Genomic DNA, 21,352 nt, shown 5'->3' on the forward strand with positions numbered 1-21,352 from the left:
CATCCTTGTATCTCAGGGATAAATGCCACTTGATCATAGTTGTGATCCTTTTAATGTACTATTGAATTTGGTTTCCTCCTATTTTGTTGGGGATTTCTGCATCTATATTCATCAGGGATATTGGGGCCTGTAGTTTTCTTCTACTGTCTTTGTCTGGGGAATGCTGACTTCATAAAATGTTTGGAAGTGCTCCTTCATCTTTAGTTTTTTTTTTTTTTTAATATTTTATTTATTTATTTGACAGAGAGAGAGACAGCGAGAGAGGGAACACAAGCAGGGGGAGTGGGAGAGGTTGAGAAGCAAGCTCCCAGCTGAGCAGGGAGCCCAATGCGGGGCTCGATCCCAGGACCCTGGGATCATGACCTGAGCCAAAGGCAGGCATTTAACAACTGAGCCACCCAGGCACCCCTCTTTAGTTTTTTTTGGAAAAGTCTGAGCAAGATTTGTATTAATTCTTCTTTAAATGTTTGGTAGAATTCACCAGTGAAATCATTTGGTCCTGGGCTTTTCTTTCTTTTTTTTTTTTTTTAAAGATTTTATTTATTTATTTGACAGAGAGAATGAGACAGAGAGAGAGCATGAGAGGGGGGGAGGATCAGAGGGAGAAGCAGACTCCCTGCTGAGTAGGGAGTCCGATGCGGGACTCGATCCCGGGACTCCAGGATCATGACCTGAGCCGAAGGCAGTAGCTTAACCAACTGAGCCACCCAGGCGCCCTGGGCTTTTCTTTTATGGGAAGTTTTTGATTACTGATCCAATATCCTTACCTGCTAAAGTCTGTTCAAATTATCTATTTTGTCACAATTCAGTCTTGATAAGCTGTATGTTTCTAGGAATTTCTCCATTTTTTCTAGGTTATCCAATTTGTTGGCATATAATTGTTCATAGTAGTCTCTTATGATCCTTTGCCTTTCTGTGGTATCAGTTATGTCTCGTTCATTTCTGATTTTTTAAAAAGATTTATTTAATTAATTTATTTTTTAAGATTTTATTTATTTATTTGAGAGAGACACAGTGATAAAGGGAACACAAGCAGGGGGGTGGGAGAGGGAGAAGTAGGCTTCCCGCGGAGCAGGGAGCCCGAAGGAGGGCTCCATCCCAGGATCCTGAGATCATGACCTGAGCCAAAGGCAGATGCTTAATGACTGAGTCACCCAGGCACCCAAGATTTATTTATTTTAGAGACAGAGAGAGAGGGCGCACACACATGTGCAAACAGGGCCTTGAGGGACAGAGAGAATCCTCAAACAGACTCCCCGCTGAGCACAGAGCCCGGATTCGGGTCTCAATCTCACAACCCTGAGATCATGACCTGAGCTGAAACCAAGAGTCAGAGGCTTAACCGAATGAGCCACCCTGGTGCCCCTCATTTCTGATTTTATATTTGAGTCTTCTCTCATTTCTTTTTAGCTTAGCTAGAGTTTATCGGTTTTGTGTTTTCAAAAAACACAGCTCTTAGGTTAGCTGGTCTTTTCTATGGTTTTTCTGGTCTCTATTTATTTTTGCTTGGATCTTCCTATTATTAACTTTGGGCTTAATGTGTTCTTCTTTTTCTAGTTCCTGAGATGTAAAGTTGTTTGAGATTTTTTTTTCTTAATGTACAGACTTATCTCTATAAACTCTCCTAAAACTGGTTTTGCTATATCCCTTAAGTTTTGGTATGTTTCCATTTTTGTTTCAAGATATTTTTCTATTGATTTCTTTTTCCATTGATTGTTTAGGAGTTTGTTAATTTTCACATATTTGTGAATTTTTTTAGTTTTCCTCCTGTAATTAATTTCTACTGTTATTTCACTGTGATTGGAGAAGAGAGCTGGTATGATTTCAGTCTTAAGTTTGCTAGGACTTGTTTTGTGACCTAACACAATGACCTTTTCTGGAGGATGCTTGAGAAGAATGTGTATTCTGCTGCTGTTGGATAGGACGTTCTGTATATGCCTAGTAGGTCCATTTAGTCAAAAGTATAATTCAAATCCAATATTTCCTTACTGATTTCTGTTTGGATGATCTACCCATTGTTGAAAGTGGGTTATTAAAAGTCCCCTACAATTACTGTATTATTGTCTATTTCTCCCTTCAGATGTTAGTATTTGCTTAATATATTTAGGTGCTCCAATGTCAAATGTATATATATTTACAAATGTTATATCTTTTTGATGAATTGACCCCTTTATCATTACATAATGACCTTTTTTCTGTCTCTTGTACAGCTTTTGACCTAAAGTCTATTTTATCTGATAAAAATATAGCTACCCTTGCTCTGTTTTGGTTTCCACTTGGATGGAATAGCTTTTCCATCACCTCATTTTGAGCATGTGTATCCTGAAGTGAGTCTCTTAAAAGCAGCATATAAATTGGGTCTTTTCTATTTTTTAAAAATATTTTTTATTTATCTGACAGAGAGAGAGACAGCCAGAGAAGGAACACAAGCAGTGGGAGCGGGAGAGGGAGAAGCAGGCTCCCCGCTGAGCAGGGAGCCCGATGTGAGGCTCGATCCCAGGACTCCCTGATCATGACCTGAGCTGAAGGTAGACACTTAACAACTGAGCCACCCAGGCGCTCTTGTTCCTTTCTTCCTCTCTTGCTGTCTTTGTGAATTTATTATTTCCCATAGTGGAATGCTCTGATTCTGTTGTCTATTATAGATTTTTGCTTTGTGGTTACTGTGAGGCTTACATAAAACATTTATAGATATCACAGTTTATTTCACACTGATAACTTTGTATACAAAAGCTCTACTCTTTATTCCCTCTTTTATGTTTTTGATACAATTTAACTTTTTATATTATATATTCATTAAATTATTTAGCTAGCTATTTTCAATACTTTTGTCCCTTAACCTTTAGAGATAAGTGGTTAACACACTGCCAGATTACAGAATTAGGGTATTCTGAATTTGATTATATACTTATCTTTATCAGTGTGTTGTATACTTCATATTATTAATTTCATTTCAGCTTTAAGAATTCTTTCAGCATTTCTTGTAAGGTAGGCCTAGTAGTGAAGAATTCCCTCAGCTTTGTTTGAGAGACTGTATCTTGCCTTCATTCCTGAAGGACATCTTTGCTGCGTATTCTTGGTTGACAGTTTTTTCTTTCAGCACTTTTAACATATCATGCCACTCTCTCTCGGCCTGCAGGGTTTCTGCTGCAGTCAGCTGACAGTCTTATAGGGATTTCCTTACATGAGAGAAATATTTTTCTCTTGCTGCTTTAAAAGTCATCTGATTTTAGACAATTTTTTTTTAACTAATTGATAGTTTTATTATAATGTATGTTGGAGAAGATCATTTCGAATTTGAAATTTTGGGGTGAAATATTAGCTTCATGAACATGGATGTACAATCTCTCTTCAGATTTGGGACATTCTCAGATGTTGTTTCTTTAAGCTTTCTGCCCCCTTCTACCTCTCTTCTCCTTCCGGAGCTCCAATAATTCACAGATGGTTTCTCCTAATGGCATCCTGAAGTTCACATAGGTTTTCTACATTCTTTTTCGTTCCTTATTCTTTGCCCTCCTTGAGTGGATAATTTCAAAGGTCCTGTCTTCTTTTCCACAGGTTTTTTTCTTCCTCTTGAGTTGTTCTGCTTTCGATGGTCTCTGTTGCATTTTTTATTTCATTCATTGTATTCTTCACCTCTGGAATTTCTGCTTGGTTCTTTTTCATGATTTCTATTTCTTTGTTGAACTTCTCATTATGTTTCTGTATTGTTTTTCTGATTTCATTGAATTGTTTTTTGTGTTTTCTTGTAGCTCACTGAGCTCCTTAAAACAGTTATTTTGGATTCTTTATCAGGTATATCACAGATCTCCGTGTTTGGGCTCAGTTACTGGAAAATTATTGTGCTCCTTTTGTGGTGTCACGTTTCCTTGATTTTTCATGTTCCTTGAAGTCTTTCTTGTGTTGCAGGTCTTCACATTTGAAGTAACGGTTACTTCTTCCAGTCTTTAATGACTGACCCCTTTAAACTGTCCAGTCTTGGATTTCTTTGGCTCCAGTGCTATGCTGGAATCTCTCTGCTGGACTCCCGAACTTCCAAAAAGGCTCTTTCATCTTTGGCTGATTGTCTAAATCTGTGTTCTCCAGGGGTTCCTGGACCACAGCTGAGAGGGGGTGGAGCCAGTTCATGGACTATTTCAGGGTCTGCAGCTGGGACTAAGGTCTGTATTCCTATTCTCCAACACACAGCTGGGTAAGATCCTCCCAGGTACTTGACGTGTGGTGCTGGTGATAGAATCCAAGCCCTTAAGGGCATGGAGCTGTGTCTGGGGCTACAGCCAGGACTAGGGTTGATACATCTGCTGCTGGGTGTGGGCCTGACTTCTCAAAATGGCTCTCCTTGGGGCGCCTGGGTGGCTCAGCTGTTGGGCGTCTGCCTTCGGCTCGGGTCAGGAGCCCCACATTGGGCTCCCTGCTCGGCGGGGAGCCTGCTTTTCCCTCTCCCGTCCCCCTGCTTGTGTTCCCTCTCTCACTGTCTCCCTGTCAAATAGATAAATAAATAAATTAATTAATTAATTTAAAAAAATCTGCTCTTCTTCCTGTGTCCCCCATGTCAATTCTACCTTCCACTCTACTCTTAAAAAAAAAAAAAAAAGGCTCTCCTTGTTCTTGGACAGCCCTGGGGTTTCAGTCTCCTCTCTGGGTCTCACAGCTCCCACAAAGGCACTGTTGTCCACCAATAGATGCCAAGTTATTGTTGTTGAGGGAGGGATACAAGCGACAGGCATCTTATTCTGCCATCCTGCATACACTATTTCCCCTCAATGCTTTCTAAAGACATATATAATAATGCAGAGCATCTCAATCTCTACTTCAAAAGAAGAGAGCACCAGTAGGTAGAAGATGAATTTTGTATTTTTAGGATTTTAGGTAGTTTTTAGAATTCGATTGAGATTTTTAAGTTTGGACTTTAAAATATTTCTTAAAACAACAATACTCCCGGGCGCCTGGGTGGCTCAGTTGGTTAAGCGACTGCCTTCGGCTCAGGTCATGATCCTGGAGTCCCGGGATCGAGTCCCACATCGGGCTCCCTGCTTAGCGGGGGGTCTGCTTCTCCCTCTGCCCTCTTCCCTCTCGTGCTCTCTGTCTCTCATTCTCTCTCAAATAAATAAATAAAATCTTTAAAACAAAACAAAACAAAACAAAAAAACAATACTCCCTCTGATCTTGGTAGGAATATAAATAAATGACTAGTTGAGCCACTAGTATATTAGCTGTGAAAAACGGAGGTAAAACTAGGAGAAAATAAGCAGTATTTCTAGGCCTCATTATCCCAAATTTAGTCTCTGAAACAGGGAAATCAATCAACAAAAGGACCTGGGCTCTAATCATGCTTCTATAATTCTTCAATTACAACCCTATGCAAGTTATTTATCCCTCAATTCTTCACCTTTCTAAGAAAGGGAGTTGGTCTAGATGTTTCCAGAGCTGGAATGAATTTTAAACGAATGAGGAACAAAAGGGAACAAGATCTACTGGGACTCAAAGAAGCCACATTGTTTCTTTTTTTTTTTCTGTTTTCTCTTTTCACTGTGCAACCCACTTCAGTGCCCGCAGCCTATGGCAGAGGCCAGGCAATGGTTCGGGGCCACAGTTTGCTCTGGCATGGGGCACTATGAGAGGCCCAGAGGGACGAGCCTACCATAAATCCAAACCCATGCATAGAAGCCATGTTCTTGATATGTTTTTTTCCCGTCCATTTGCCATTTGGTAGGAGATCTTCATCAGAAATTTCCAAGCAACATAATCCACTGGCCAAATGCTGTTTGGGACTTCTACTCTGAGAAACTTTCTCTTAAAATAGCTCTTACCACCCTAAGGTGGTGTACTCACCCCCAGATGGCTCTCACGGCAGAAATTCGAACTGATGGGGGCTGTGTCTCATGAAGACCACTAACTGTTGCCTGTAGAAACTGCTGGATCAATTCAGGGGACATAGCAACAGTAAACCGACTGGCAGCCCAAAGTGCCCGGCCCAAGAGAAAAGGAGACACTGGGAGGAAGAGAGAGCAATTAGGGGTTGGACAATAAAAGTTTCTGTTACTTGCCCTTCCTCCTTTCCCACCTCCATCCTCAACTTGTCATAGTAACTGGATACTACATAATATATACAACTTAATTAAGGAAAAAGGATGATCTTACCAGATAAAAGCAAATGTTCAACCTATGGTACAGAATCATTTTCCCAGTTTCGCTTTTCACTAGTTGTTGCAAAGCAGATCTTGAATATTCTTAGGCTAAAAAGACTTACCTCCCTCATTTCCATCCCTACCTCTCATTATTATCCTTTACCTGCACTACTACTTAGTCCCCTAAATGTCTCCATTGCCAGTTTTTTCCTACTCTTGGACCGCTACTGAAACATTATAAATTATAGCTGTCATTCTTTTATTTAGTACCTGTCAATAAATTCCATAGTCTACCAAACAAAGACCATTTTAGTTAAGCATTATATTCAAGGCCCCCTATGATCAGGAACTTTAGCATTATCGATGATTTCCTTTTATGTGTTCTAAACTCAAGCACACACCCCTCCCAGCAACTTGCATCTTACCTTGCCATTTCTGTGCTTTGTATATAAGCCAAGACATTCACCTCTACTTGCATCATCCAACTGATCTTACGCTGAAGTAATCCTAACTATCTCTGTGCTAGTCTTTAGCTTTCTTACATATTCTTACATATTTTGTTGGATATTCTAGCCACCTGTGTAAGAATGTCTACCCCACCCCCCACCTATTATAAGCTGCTTGAAGACAGGGACTATACTTAATCAGCTTATCACAGGGCTTACCTTAGTTACCTGTAAACATGTAGTTGATGAGAATTATTGAACAGAACCTAACAACCTGTGCCAGTTAGGTAATTACATACTAATTTATATAATACAGAATAGCAGTACTCAAAGTATGGTCCAGGGACTCCTGGGAGTCCCGAAGTTAAAACTTTCATAGTGATACCAAGATATGATCCATCTTTTTCACTCTCATTCTTTCTTAAGTATACAGTGGAGTTTTCCAGAGGTGATCTGATGTGTGACACCATGGCTCTGACAGCTAATGAAATGTATGCTTGCATTCCCTGTATTTTAGAAACTTCTCAGATTTATTTATTTATTTTAGAGTTGGTGGGCAGAGGGCGAGGGAGAGAGAGAATCTTAAGCAGGCTCCACACCCAGTGCAGAGCCCGATTTAGGGCTCAATCTCACGACCCTGAGATCATGACCTGAGCCACAATCAAGAGTCAGACGCTTAGGGCGCCTGGGTGGCTCAGTTGGTTAAGCGACTGCCTTCGGCTCAGGTCATGATCCTGGAGTCCCTGGATCGAGTCCCGCATGGGGCTCCCTGCTCGGCAGGGAGTCTGCTTCTCCCTCTCCCGCTCCCCCGTCTTGTGCTCTCTCTCTCTCTCTCACTCTCTCTCTCAAATAAAAAAAAAAAAACAAAAAAACAAAACAAAGAGTCAGACGCTTAACCATCTGAGCCACCCAGGTGCCCTGAAACTTCTCAATTTTAATTTCTAATATGTTAAATATTGACACACAAAATTCACAGAAAAACTCTTTCCGATCACTGATAATTTTTAAAAGTATAAAGCGGTCTTGACACCAGAAAGTTTGAGAATGGCTAGTGCCGAAAAGCTTTTAGCTATTGACAGGATAATAAATGCTATATTAGGGCGCCTGGGTGGCTCAGTTGGTTAAGCGACTGCCTTCAGCTCAGGTCATGATCCTGGAGTCCCTGGATCGAGTCCCGCATTGGGCTCCCTGCTCAGCGGGGAGTCTGCTTCTCCCTCTGACCCTCTGCACTCTCATGTGCTCTCTCTCATTCTCTCTCTCTCAAATAAATAAATAAAATCTTTAAAAAAAAAAAATAAATGCTATATTAAACTTTGCCCCAGTCTCAATTATAAATATCCTCAAGTCTCCATGAATTTTTGAAGGTTCTTTACTAGGGTAAATTCTACAAAAAATACATTGATGGGTTTAAGAAATTTCGACACTTTCATTCAACACATAATTATGAAATGCCTATTACATGCAAGGCACTGTGGGATACAAACATGTATTAGACATGATTTCTACCTTCAGAGACCTTATAGTCTAGTATGAGAAAGAAAACATTCATCAGTGTAAGAGTGAAAAAGGATATTTCCAATGGGCCTGAGCTCTGGATGTTCAACCATTTTAATTTTGTGAGTCAGAGAATGGAAGTGACTTTGTAAGATATCCTCTAACAGATTACCTAAAGTCAGAGTAGAATGTTTTCAAATGGCTTCGGCTATTCAAACGGCTAGTCTATGAGCGAGTGAATGGAGCAAATAATGCCAAATGTGCCATGATTTATGTACATGAGAAAGCAAAGATGGCCTTTTGTAATGGGGGGGTGGGTGGGTCTAAGGATGAGAATAAGGCATAGCATGGGCAGAAGCAACATAGCTGAAGATGTCAAATTGAGAGATGATAATTCTTAGCTATTGCTCTGCATTGCTGGAGAAATCCAAGTCTAATATAGTAGAGCCAACTTTTTTTTTTTTTCCTTAAGGCAAGCAGCTAACATGGACTTGAGAATGGAACATTTTAATTATTTGGATCTTGGCCAAGAATAAAGTTTGAGAAAAATGACAGGAAACAAACAGGAAGAATGAGCCTGACACAAACCGCCTGAAGGTATTTTGCACTTGATAATGACAGAACTCAAGCCAAAGTTCTCAAGGTACAGTAACCAAATTTGCATCCTATTCAAATGTCAAAACCAGCCATAAATGTGAGCAGTAATTTGGAAGGAAATGTGAACAGAGTGGAAAAATTATGAATGCGGCAATATTTCTTAGCTGGTAAAGCCTGAGCCAAGGTCTCTAGGCTGTTTTAGAGGTTCAGATGAGTTCAAGCTCTAGTGTGGAAAGAATTTTCACCCAAAGGACACATGAATACCTGGTTTACCTATCTAAGTGAACAATATAACTGAGTTGATGACAGGTTTAAAGATCTTCCAGAATCCTGGCATTGTGCTGAAACATACCTGAAAGGTTGAGGTCTGCAAGGATGACATTGGTCAGGAACCCATGCATGTCAAAATGGATCCTGCCATTCTTCACACTGTCAGTGATGATAGACTTCACTGAGCCGAGGGCAAGCATACATGCCTCGTGTATCTTCCACCTGAGAAAGCGATACCATAGTCTGGTAAAACAAACTACACTGCCAAAAAGATAAACGCCTGAGGGAAGGAGAAAAAGGAAAGGGCATTCCAGCACAATCTGACCCAAAAAAGGCCATTTTCTGTCCTTCTAATTTAAATTTAGAGCTGAAAACAAGGACATTTAGATTAACAGATTTTTCTAATTAAAAACAAAAGTAAAAGTCCTTCCCTCCAAGGCTTTTTAAATTAAGGGGTAAAATAAAAGCATCTTAACCAATTATTTTAAGGTTGGGAGGAATTGCTTTAAAACACATGATTCAAAGCAAGGATTTGATTGTCTCCGATCTGATGCCCAGAATATGTCCCTAAGTTAAGTATCTGCTGCTCACTCTTACCAGTGTTCGGTACCGCTGTTTTTGGTTTGCTCAGCTTCTTGTAAATGCCGAGTGGCTGCAGCAGCCAGGGCTGCTGCACTCTCATTCTGGAAATCAGTGGCCACAGCCTAGGGAGAGAGGGGAGGGGCTGGTAAACCTGTCTGTGCAAATTAAACCCACTTTACTTTTTTTTTTTTTTAAAGATTTTATTTATTTATTTGACACAGAGAGAGACAGCGAGAGCAGGAGCACAAGCAGGGGCAGAGGGAGAAGGAGAAGCATGCTCCCGCCTGAGCAAGGAGCGGATGCGGAACTCGATCCCAGGATCCTGGGATCATGACCTGAGCCCAAGGCAGACGCTTTAACCAACTGAGCCACCCAGGCTTCCCGAATTAAACCCATTTTAATTGAAACTGAAAACTTAACTGCAAACTCAGTGGTTCAAACTCTTTTACATATACATGCTAAACCCCGATTAGGTGTATTAAAAATACAACCCCTCTTAGTTCAAGGTCTTTAATGGAATTAGAGTAATATTTATATTTCTGCAGTGCCTAGGCATTGGAAAGCTAACAAAATGTAAAGCTTCCTTTGGCTAGATTGAGCAGAGAATAAGTAGCACTAATAGACTCAGCTTCAGATAACAATGGACCAGACTATTTATTCTCTGGGGACTGACTGTAGAAATAAAAGGCTAATCTACAAATTGAAACTTCATGTGATCTTTCCTAGGTGCCTTAGAAATACTGAAGGATAGGGGCACCTGGGTGGCTCAGTCGTTAAGTGTCTGCCTTCGGCTCAGGTCATGATCCCAGGGTCCTGGGACAGAGCCCCGCATCGGGCTCCCTGCTCAGAGGGAGGCCTGCTTCTCCCTCTCCCATTCTGCCTGCTTGTGTTCCCTCTCTCGCGATGTCTCTCTCTGTCAAATAAATAAATAAAATCTTTAAAAAAAAAAGAAATACTGAAGGATAATGAGAACAAACCTTCCACCCAATATACAGCAAGAGGCAGCTTCTTCACAGAACTTCAGCCTAGAGACAATTCTATGCCCTAGTCAGAGCCAAAGAAAACAGCAGATGTTTGGATGTTCTTCTCTCAGCAATCTAATTTTTTTTTAAAGTTTGCCAACATCTGGTTTGTGCTACAAATTCTGGCTTAAGAGTGGATTAAAATGAGTGTTCCTGATTTAACTACTCTTTCTCATTAGAACACTTTATCCTCTGTACAATTTTTACATCTAATATTTCCTTGTAAACCAAAACCAGGACCAATGACTTTGGAATTCCTGAGTCTCAAACTTCATTTGGGATGCTCTCTTGTTATCCTCAAAGAAATCTAAGATATAGTCACGCAGTAACACTGCTCAACTTGGGTTAGATGCCTAGAAAGAGGGAATACTCAACTGATTGATTAGGGTTTTTTTGGTTGAAGTATCAAGGGAACCCACTTACCAGCAATAGGTCTTGAGCTGCAATCCTAACTGTATAGGAGAAAGTATCATCATCCTCATCTTCTACAAACTGTTGGGGGTTGGCTGTCCATACTTTAATCTGAAAGGATGATGAAGTTAGGTCTTTGTGAGGCTGCCAATCTGGTTCATATGTTCCCTTTTTTCATCCACACACACAGGAAGATTTCAACCTTTTGTTTTTATCTGGAACAGAACTCTAGCTTCCAAGTCTTTTCTTTTTGATGTAGAGAAGCAAATCCTTTATCAAGGTAAGTAGCAAAAGTTATTCCTCTCTAGTAGACACTATTTTAGAATGTGGCTGATTACTAGTTCTTTGCTACCTTTCATCAGCTGTTATTTCTGACAGATCAACTTTCTGAATATATTAGGTCTCATGGAATATTTAATGTGAAAATTATGCTGATTCTTGTGGTATTTATATACGAGAGGAAACATTATCTTATTTTTTTAATGTTCTTTTCTGGTCTAATGACCCACCAACCAAGCTAATGATTTCTGTCTGTGTGTCAGTATTTATAGAAAAGGAGTAAGTTCTTCTAGATACCAGGGTCTTTGGTTAGTGGTACTATGGAGGTAAAAGTATTCTCAGAGTCCAATTATCTAATACTGGAGTTAATAAAGCCACAACACCCAGAAATTTTGGCAATAAGATGGTATCAAAGCCTTCCTAGGACTTCACATGAAGTTACTCTTCTAGTGTCTATTTTCAGAAATAAAAATTGTTCACTTGACCTAGATTTCACATTCAAGTTGCACTTTCCCAAAACAGGCTGCTAACTGTCTCCCAAATATCATTTACCTGCTCCTCAGTGATCTGCATGTACAGGATTATATAGTAAATCAACTCAGGCAAGGCTTTCTTAACAGTGCTTTTGAATTTGCTATTTTCTAGGAGAGCATGGACAAACTCAAAAATACTAAAGACGAGATTTTCAAAGCCCAGGACTTCACCTACAGGAAATACACAAGAGAAGATTTTAATGACAAGAACGCAAAAGGAAAGCACGTCTGCTGGAAATGAACTACATTATCTTGGTAAATTAATGAATATTTAAAGTACTTGCTGATTATTACTCCCAAGGGAACAGAAGAGGGGAGCTAAGGAGTCAAAGAAAGGAACTTTGAGAATATTAAATATTCTTTGGTTTTGGGGCACCTGGGTGGCTCAGATGGTTAAGCGTCTGCCTTCGGCTCAGGTCATGATCCCAGGGTCCTGGGATCGAGTCCCACATCGGGCTCCCCGCTCCTTGGGAGCCTGCTTCTCCCTCTGCCTCTCTCTCTCTGTCTCTCATGAATAAAATAAATAAAATCTTAAAAAAAAAAAAATTCTTTGGTTTTTCAAGTATAAGAATCAGAAACACTGAATATATTTTCCAGCATGTCTATTTTTGATTTCAAATACCTAAAAAATATTAAAACAGAAATGAAAATATCATCTGCCAGAAAGAAGTAGGCTGGATAGGATGGCTTTTGAGGTAGCTCTTCCAACTCAGAAATTCTATTTTATGAGATTTATGCAAATGCCTTTGAGGAACAGATTAGATTTGCAATGTCCCATTTTCCCACATTGAATACACTGAAAGGAAACTCAACTAGAAAACTCACTTAAGAGAGTGAAGCCTCTATGTTACTGTTTTTCTTTGTCTTTTTCCTTTCCTAGATCCCTTTCCTCCCTACGTGGTGTATCTGTCAAGATCACATAAACTACATACCATCAGAATCCACAGGATCTTCAACTTCCTCTGTGTAATTTACTTCTGTCCTCACATAAGTATGATGAAGAGTAAAGAAACAGAATTTGGAGTCTGCTTTACATATATTCTACAAGGGAATGTATAACATTCCAACCCTAAGAGTTGATACTTTAAAAAACTCATTTAAAAAAATGGAACCACATGAATGCAAGACCTAATGCTAGATTCCCGACTACGGGTGGTAGCAGGTCCCTTAAGCTTTCTGAAAAGGATATAAAGCTGCACTCTCAGTTAGGGTGTTCCAAACAATAGGCAGAATCTGCTGCATGGAGGACACCATGTGCTTTGGGAAGTTTTTCACCAGGGCTGTCACTGCCTGAGAAATTACAAAGAAAAAGATCTAAGAGTTACACGTGATATAGGAGAAAAACCAATGATTTCAGACCACCTTCTAAAACTCCAAGTATCTCAACAGTAGTAAATGTTTACCTTTAGGACTTCCATCTTAAATCCACTGTCAGATGTAGGGCCATCTGGTATCTGGAGGGCCTGAACAAAGGCCTCTGTGAACTGCTGCACCACAGGAAAGATCAGAACTTTGGCTGCACCCTGATAACAGAAACCAAAATCAATACTGGACATACCACTAATCAGTGGCTTCACTACACATATCAAATATCATAACACAGATCTGAGGCACCTAAAGATTTCTTCCGGCTCGGGTTCCAATCAGAAGAGTGCAGCCATAAAGTCACTGGAGGTGTTACCCAAAATTTCAGGTTTTCTTCTCTAACCCCTGCAGTTCCTCATCATGGCCTTCTTAAAAGCTATTATATATATAAGACCAACTTTTCAAAACTGCTTCTGAATGACAGGGGTTGGCGTTTTTTATAGCTTCGTCTCACGTGAGAGGCCATAAGAGAGTGGAGTTCTGGGCAGTGGCTCATATGAAAAGATGCAAGGTAAGGTGGTTGAAGAAATATGGCTTAAACAAAAGGAAGCTAAACTATATACAAATGAAAAATGTAATCAAAGTGCTAAATGCATCCACAACTCTGATTAAATCAGGGTGCATTCTGGTACTACTGAAGTAAGTCACTGCTATGCCTCTAATGGAAGGCATAGAGATTTTTAAGCATAAAGTCTGTTACTAACCCAAAGGCTTCCTTACCTTTTCCAGTTCCTCCATGTTACAGATCATATGGGCACAAGTGGTAAAAATCTCCACAGCTCGGGAACGGGTCCGAATACCATACACCTGTGAAAAGTTACAGCATAGCCATGAGATAGGCATGTCTGTGTCTGCATATCTGTGACTAGAAGAAAACCTATGACTTCTGAATCCTGACATGGGACTGGATTCCCTAGAGAAGGGAAACATCATCTACTCATATCCAGGACAGACTTCTTCCATAATTCAGAGAATAAAAGCCAGCAGAATGTTAGAACTCAGTGGAATTAGCCTTATATGTAGGCCTCTGTGGGCTGATTTGATTAAAAATATTAGGCTGGGTGCTGCTTGAAATCTCAACACAGTCAACATATTTCTTTCAAAAGACAGACCCTTGGCTGGTGGCAGAGAGGAATGGGGAGGTTAAAACATTACCCATTAGGCACTCACAGTTTATTTATACTGTATACATATTACAAGCCTATTATGGGCAATGCAGTGATGGATTGCTTTGCACACACTTAACTGAGGTGAACAAGCTTAGGTGGGCTGCCTCGACAAGAGGCTAGAGGTAACACAAAGCAGTAGGTACTCAGGGGTTGCAGGATGCCAGGAGGTAGGAGATATGTGAAGAAACAATGCAGATGCTGTTTCATTCTCTCATCAAAGAGAATGAAATATATATATATATATTTCTGCCCTCGCAGTTATAAGTGAAAGATCTAAGGTTAATCCAGATTCAGATCTCCGTCAGTTCTGGTCTTCAGGTATGGGGATAGGCAGCAAACAAAACAGTTTCCCACAGGAGATGTGGAGGCTGACCAGAACCTGAGCAGCTCTTACTCGCTGGGATCTTAGAGCTGAGATTTCATACCTCGGCCATAGTGAAGATCTTATACATCTCTGGAAGAATGACTGGAGCAACAAGGGGCATCTGTGTGTCTGTTACTTCTCGAGTGAATTCTACAGAGGAAAAAGGAGTACTATAAAAAAAACAGTGCTTTATAAAGATGTAAGTGGGAAAATTTTCAAACTGCTTCTAGGTGGCAGTTCCCAAGCAGATAGCATACCGGTAAAGACATTGGCCTGATGGTCTTATCCTGGGGAAGGAAAAGGTGCAAGAGTTATTATTTGTTAGAAGGGGGAAGAGAACAGTTCAAAGATAAAGGAAATTACCTAAGACTGAGAAAAAAACCTTTATTATATAAAGATTGAAAAAAAGAAAAAAAAAACATATTGAAAGAAAATCTGTAAGAGCTGTGTAAAAGTCCTTGTGAGGTCACCTTAGGGAAATCCTGTATTAATCTAATTTATGCCTGATCGTCAACATCCAGGTGCACTTCAAGGTGTCTTACCTTTGGTTCCATTTTCAATATTCTCCCTTGGTGAGTTGTTTCGATGCACACAATAAAATATACGCAGGCTTAGTAGGCTCAACTCCACTCTGTTTATGTTACTCTTGCCAGTGAATGACATTTATTGACCTAGAAGTCAGAGGCTGCCGCTCATTGGAACAGAAGGGATTACCATATGAATGTGGCAAAAAGCAACCTATTCATGAAATGAGACTTGAAGAAGGTAAGGGAAATAGGGGTCGTGTCTTTCTCTTCACTTTCCGCACAAGGCATTGAAACAGCATGAAGGACCCTGGGGTTCACGTTACTATTCTGTGGAATACAAGCCCTTGAGTTCCAGTGTCTGTTCACTTTATCTGCTGCTTTTCCTGGCAATTCCACATTATCACTACAGAAATGGAGCTAATTACCCGGGACATTTTTCAGGAGGATCTACAACTAGAAATGCATGTCGGCACTTTCAAGGTTAATATACCCCACAAAATTGGGCAATATCAATCACCAGAAGTCAAATGAAGATCATATATTCATTACTGAGTCTTCTTTACTAGCTTGGGTTCCTCCTGAAGAATAAATTCTGAACTGTGACTAAAATGAGTGTTCTTATTTCATCCAGAAATCCAAAGAAATTAGTCCAAACAAATGTGATGAATAGCATATTAATGAAAACAAGTTTTATAAAAAATGTAGGTTAGCTTAATTCTACTAATAAAGTGCTTAATCACATTTTTTACTCTCCTATAATCATTCCTAGTAGTCCCAACTGATTAACATTTTATAAGCTCAAGTCCAAAATAAGTTTTCTGAGGTCATTCAGCAAGTCAGAAAAGGTGTGGGGCACTGGAAAGATCTTAATCTCCGAACTTCTTTGAGGTTAAAAAAAAAAAAAAAAAACAAAAAACTATACCTGTGGTCAAATATTTCAATCCTTAGCTGCTATGTTTGCATTTCCTTCACACCATTAGTGTTAGTTAGTTCTCATTTACAAATAGATAAGCTTAACGAAAACTTACTAAAGGCTTAAAAAAGTATATAGTATCTTAAAAAAAACCCCAGAGAATCAGTCCCATTCTCCTACTGGGCTCCTGTCCATACACCATGTCCTGCCATCTTCACGCACGCCTAGTTGCTGTTGTGAGAGCACCATCTATCCTCATCTGAAAATATGTGGAGCAGCTATCTGGGAATGGAGGTTGGCAGCTATCCATCCTGTGTCTGCTGACTGCAATATAAAACAATACCCATTTCCCCCATAGTTCTTTCCCTGTGGCTGACAGAAAAGTGATCTCACTGCACAGTGATTTCCTTAGTCAAGCACAATGATGGTTCTACAGTATTCCAACTATGATAAATGTACAACCGTCTTTCTCCTTCAGTTTTTTTTTTTTTTTTTAAAGATTTTATTTATTCACTTGAGAGAGAAAGAATGAGACAGAGAGAGCATGAGAGGGAGGAGGGTCAGAGGGAGAAGCAGACTCCCCGCTCGGCGGGGAGTCTGATGTGGGACTTGATCCTAGGACTCCAGGATCATGACCTGAGCTGAAGGCAGTCGCTTAACCAACTGAGCCACCCAGACGCCCTCTCCTTCAGGTTTTTTTTTTTTTTTTTAAGATTTTATTTATTTATTTGACAGAGAGGGAGATAGCGAGAGCAGGAACACAAGCAGGGGGAGGGGGAGAGGGAGAAGCAGGATTCCCGCTGAGCAGGGAGCCCGATGCGGGGCTCTATCCCAGGGCCCTGGGATCATGACCTAAGCCAAAAGCAGACGCTTAACGACTGAGCCACCCAGGCGCCCCTCCAGGTTTTTAAAAAAGCTGAACTTTGTGTTGGAAGACTGGAGGGGAACATACTTCTTTTCCTTGGTAGAAGACATATCTGTTAACTGATATTCTGGCACCATCAAATTGTAAATAAAGAATCCTAGGTGGCTGATTCCACAGAGAGGGGTACATGAAATCACCTGAACAATGAGTCATACAAGAGAAGTAAGGGAAGTAATGAGCAGGGAAGTGAAAACCTGAACAAGGAATGTTTTGATCTTTTTGGTAAGTCTGCTCTATACCCCAAGCACCTATCAAAGATAAGCAATAGGAATAAAGCGGGTAGTTCAAAAAGGCAGCCAGGACATGGGAAGATGAGGTTGAAAACAAAAGATGATGAGTTTGCTTTTGGACAGAGAATTGACGTTATCTACCATCAACAGAACAAGTACAAGTAAAGACAAGTAAAACTGGGACCAGATGCCAAGTTCAATAAACTGAGAGTTTAAAAAAAAAAAAAAGGGGGTCGCCTGGGTGGCTCAGTCGTTAAGTGTCTGCCTTTGGCTCAGGTTCCCGGGGTCCTGGGATTGAGGCCCACATCGGGCTCTCCACTCAGCGGGAAGCCTGCTTCTCCCTCTCCCACTCCCCCTGCTTGTGTTCCCTCTCTCGCTCTCTCCCTCTGTCAAATAAATAAATAAAATCTTAAAAAAAAAAAAAAAGAAATGGCATTCCTAACTAGGTAGGAATACATTTCAGGTAAGCTAGCAGGGCACAGAGAAAGAGATGAAATATAGACAGACATTTCACAAGTCTGTATGAACTGAGGGGAAATACTCTTTTTTTTTTAAAGATTTTATTTATTTATTTGAGACCGAGAGAATGAGAGAGAGCACATGAGAAGGGGGAGGGTCAGAGGCAGAAGCAGGCTCCCTGCCGAGCAGGGAGCCCGATGCGGGACTCGATCCAGGGACTCCAGTATCATGACCTGAGCCGAAGGCAGTCGCTTAACCAACTGAGCCACCCAGGCGCCCGGGGAAATACAATTTCTAAGAGATCAACAGAAGGTGGCTAATATCCAGATAAGGATTCCTTGAAGGCAAAACAGTAAAGCCTTCATCTAGGGGATTGGGAAGCAGGGCAGAACTCTCAAGACTGGGAAATTCAGGTTTTGGGTTCTATGTTCTGTGAGAGATTAACAGATTAATCAAGCTTAGATGAGATATCCACCAAATCTCCTTAGACAAAGTGGTTTTTTTTTTAAGATTTTATTTTTATTTATTTGACAGAGAGAGAGACAGCGAGAGAGGGAACACAAGCAGGCGGAGTGGGAGAGGGAGAAGCAGGCTTCCTGCAGAACAGGGAGCCCGATACAGGGCTCGATTCCAGGACCCTGGGATCATGACCCCAGCCGAAGGCAGATGCTTAACGACTGAGCCACCCAGGTACCCGACTAAAAGTATTTTTCTGTGAATATTTTTATCACCTTCTTAGAACAGAAAGAAAGAAAAGATACCAAATGCTACATTCTCTAAGCTGACCAAACGAAGGTAAGAATTACATAGCTACACTGTTTTTATCTTCTTTCTTACATTCCTATAAAAATTTTATTTGACTGTTCTTAAATTTGCCTTGGTTGAACTAAGTAGAAAATTAATATAATAATGATAATTACCATAATGGCTAAAATTTAGAGTGCTTACCTCATGTCAGTTATTATGCTAAACAATTTATGTACATTTAGCTTATTTAAAATTACCAAAAGACCCCTTCAGGTAAACACTACCATTATCTTCATTTTATATACAAGGAAACGCAAGCTCAAGAGACTAAGTAACTTGGGTCAAGGTAAAACCAGAATATGAAGCGAAATCTGACTCCTTAACTACTATGCGATTACTCTATCCTTAAATGGTTAAGGTTTCATAGTAGTAGAAATACTATACCAGCTTAATTCCCTGGAAAGAGTCAATGGAGCGGGAGGATAGACACGGAGATAAAAACTAGGGAGGAGCAGCATCACGAAGAGCTATAAATATCAATTCCTATCGGTCAGAGCCATTCCATCACATCTCATAAGTGTCTTGGGATCCAAGTACGAACACCAGGGAAAAACTTCTGATACCTGTCAGCACTCGCATGGCTCCATGGACTGCATTTAAATCTCCGCTCACCAACATCTCCATGAGCAGGTTGAAGAGCTGGGGCCAGGCTTCGGGCCAGTCCCAGTGAGCAATGGCTGACACTGCATAGGCCACACTGGAGCGCACCTTACTTATTGATTCTCTCAACCCGTTGGGCAATAGCTCCCGGATAACAATTTTTGCCTGCAGAGGAGAAAAGCCCACTTGCCATTAGACCAGGTTGTAAGTGACTGGCAGAGTGCTATCCAGTTTATGTGTTGGAAAAACAACGTGCGTAAGGTACTGCATATCAAAAACTCCAACACACAAACTTGTTCATCTTTGATCCCTAAACTTACCTGTCCATTACAGCAGCTACCTGTGGTCCTTTAAATTTAAATTAATGAAAATGAGATGAAGTAAAAAAATCAGCTTCTCAGGTTCACCAGCCACATTTTAAGTGCTCGACACCACATACAGCCAGCAGCTACTGCACCAGACAGCACAGATACAGAATATTTCCGTACCTGCAGAAAGTTCCAGTGGACAGCGCTGCCCTAGACCCTATACTCAAAATTTCTTGGGGGCCCAGAATGGCTGCATAGTGCTGTACCAAGCAGAAACATTATCTCATTTAATCCTCAAACAATTCTTTGGAGTCGAAATTTTAATTCTAATTTTAGATATTTAGGAAACTGAAGTTAAGAAGTTAAAGTACTTTTCTAGTATTTTCATAGCTAGTAAAAGGCAGAACTGGAATTTGAACACAGGTCAGCCTGATACAGGAGCTCTCTTACTTACAGCATGTTGCCCATAATGTCAGCTACCAATCGATCTTTTCTGCCTAGTCTTTTGATTGCCCCATGTTGTCACACAACAGTGACAGCTCAGTATCTTAAGAAGGCTCCTCAAATCTCTATAGGAAGACTAATCAAATAATTCTCCTTACCCTTTCTGTAGTTTCAGGAGGCCTAAACTTCTCTGATTGGGCACACCAGTGAGTCTCCACATACTGCTTCAAGATGACTGATGCCAGCTGCAAAGAGAACAAGCCAAGCAGGACAGCAAGAAAAAGACTTTTTTCATATATAAAAATCATATACATATACATAGCCTGATACATTCATTTGAAGTATATCTAAATCTAGTACAAAATCCTAGGTTATTTGTAAACTGGCATTAATTCTTTCTTTTTCCAATAAGAAAGTTTCATTACCAAGTAAAAGGGAAATTACTTATAAATTGGGCCAATCAGTCTGGAATTACCTGACGGATTGCCAGTGCTCCCTGGGGATCTACAGTCAGCTCTGCCAGGTGAACACCAAATTCTGAAAGAGAAATTTTTATTGTGAGTAAAAGCACCCAGGAAAGCCATAGGAATATACTGAGCTTTAACCCTGATGCCAACAAGAAAAATTTCAGAAGGAGATTGATTTATTGTTTTTAAAAGTGCTCGGGGCGGGGCACGTAGGTGGCTCAGTTGGTTAAGCAACTGCCTTTGGCTCGGGTCATGATCCTGGAGTCCCGGGATCGAGTCCCACATCGGGCTACCTGCTTAGCAGGTAGTCTGCTTCTCCCTCTGACCCTCCCCCCTCTCATGCTCTCTCTCAAATAAATAAATATAATCTTAAAAAAAAAAAGTGCTCGGGGCACCTGGGTGGCTCAGATGGTTAAGCATCTGCCTTCAGCTCAGGTCATGATCCCAGGGTCCTGGGATCAAGCCCCACATCGGGCTCCCTGCTTGTGGGGGAGCCTGCTTCTCCCTCTCCCTCTACTGTTCCCCCTGCTTGTGCTCTTGCTCTGTCAAATAAATAAATAAAATCTTAAAAAAAAAAAAAAGGTGCTGATAACTGGAGCGCCTGGGTGGCTCAGTCGGTTAAGTGGCTGCCTTCGGCTCAGGTCATGATCCTGGGGTCTTGGGACTGAGCCCCGTGTCCAGTTCCCCGCTCAGCGGAGAGCCTGCTTCTCCCTCTCCCTCTGCCTGCCACTCTGCCTACCTGTGCTCTCTCTCTGTCAAATAAATACAATCTTTAATAAATAAATAAATAAATAAAAGTGCTGATAACTGCTAAGATTGGTTCTTCTAAGGAAGAGAAACAGGTTGGCCTGCAGGACATGGCTGCTCACAGTAACTAGTTCCAGCGCTCTCATTTTCTCCAATCACTGCATAGCATCTTCCAGCCATCTTCTCTTCCAAGATGGCAACACCTCCCTCTTAGACCAATGAATGCAGTAGCTAACTGAAAACCAGTACTATCTAACCCCAAAGA

General features: G+C 40.7%; 1 protein-coding gene and 1 non-coding gene across 3 annotated transcripts in view; both read right to left on the reverse strand.

Moving 5' to 3' along the window:
- IPO9 (importin 9) overlaps positions 1 to 21,352 on the reverse strand; it is a 63,529-nt gene that overhangs the window by 18,734 nt on the left and 23,443 nt on the right. For both annotated transcript variants that reach the window (XM_035010335.1, XM_035010336.1), the window contains exons 2-14: positions 20,349 to 20,410; positions 20,032 to 20,118; positions 19,085 to 19,286; positions 14,722 to 14,810; positions 13,848 to 13,934; positions 13,166 to 13,285; positions 12,952 to 13,052; positions 12,695 to 12,753; positions 11,782 to 11,933; positions 10,963 to 11,061; positions 9,533 to 9,639; positions 9,018 to 9,157; positions 5,833 to 5,992 (exon numbers count right to left, since the gene is read on the reverse strand). In XM_035010335.1, the coding sequence (XP_034866226.1) occupies positions 5,833 to 5,992; positions 9,018 to 9,157; positions 9,533 to 9,639; positions 10,963 to 11,061; positions 11,782 to 11,933; positions 12,695 to 12,753; positions 12,952 to 13,052; positions 13,166 to 13,285; positions 13,848 to 13,934; positions 14,722 to 14,810; positions 19,085 to 19,286; positions 20,032 to 20,118; positions 20,349 to 20,410 (1,465 nt within the window). The remainder of the gene's footprint in view (positions 1 to 5,832; positions 5,993 to 9,017; positions 9,158 to 9,532; positions 9,640 to 10,962; positions 11,062 to 11,781; positions 11,934 to 12,694; positions 12,754 to 12,951; positions 13,053 to 13,165; positions 13,286 to 13,847; positions 13,935 to 14,721; positions 14,811 to 19,084; positions 19,287 to 20,031; positions 20,119 to 20,348; positions 20,411 to 21,352) is intronic.
- LOC118014610 lies at positions 5,528 to 5,660 on the reverse strand. Its single transcript, XR_004680321.1, has one exon. It is a non-coding gene; the product is annotated as a small nucleolar RNA SNORA42/SNORA80 family (small nucleolar RNA).

The sequence above is a fragment of the Mirounga leonina genome, unplaced genomic scaffold (assembly GCF_011800145.1).
Source record: "Mirounga leonina isolate KUSES-001 unplaced genomic scaffold, KU_Mleo_1.0 Mir_154, whole genome shotgun sequence".
Taxonomy (NCBI): Eukaryota; Metazoa; Chordata; class Mammalia; order Carnivora; family Phocidae; genus Mirounga; species Mirounga leonina.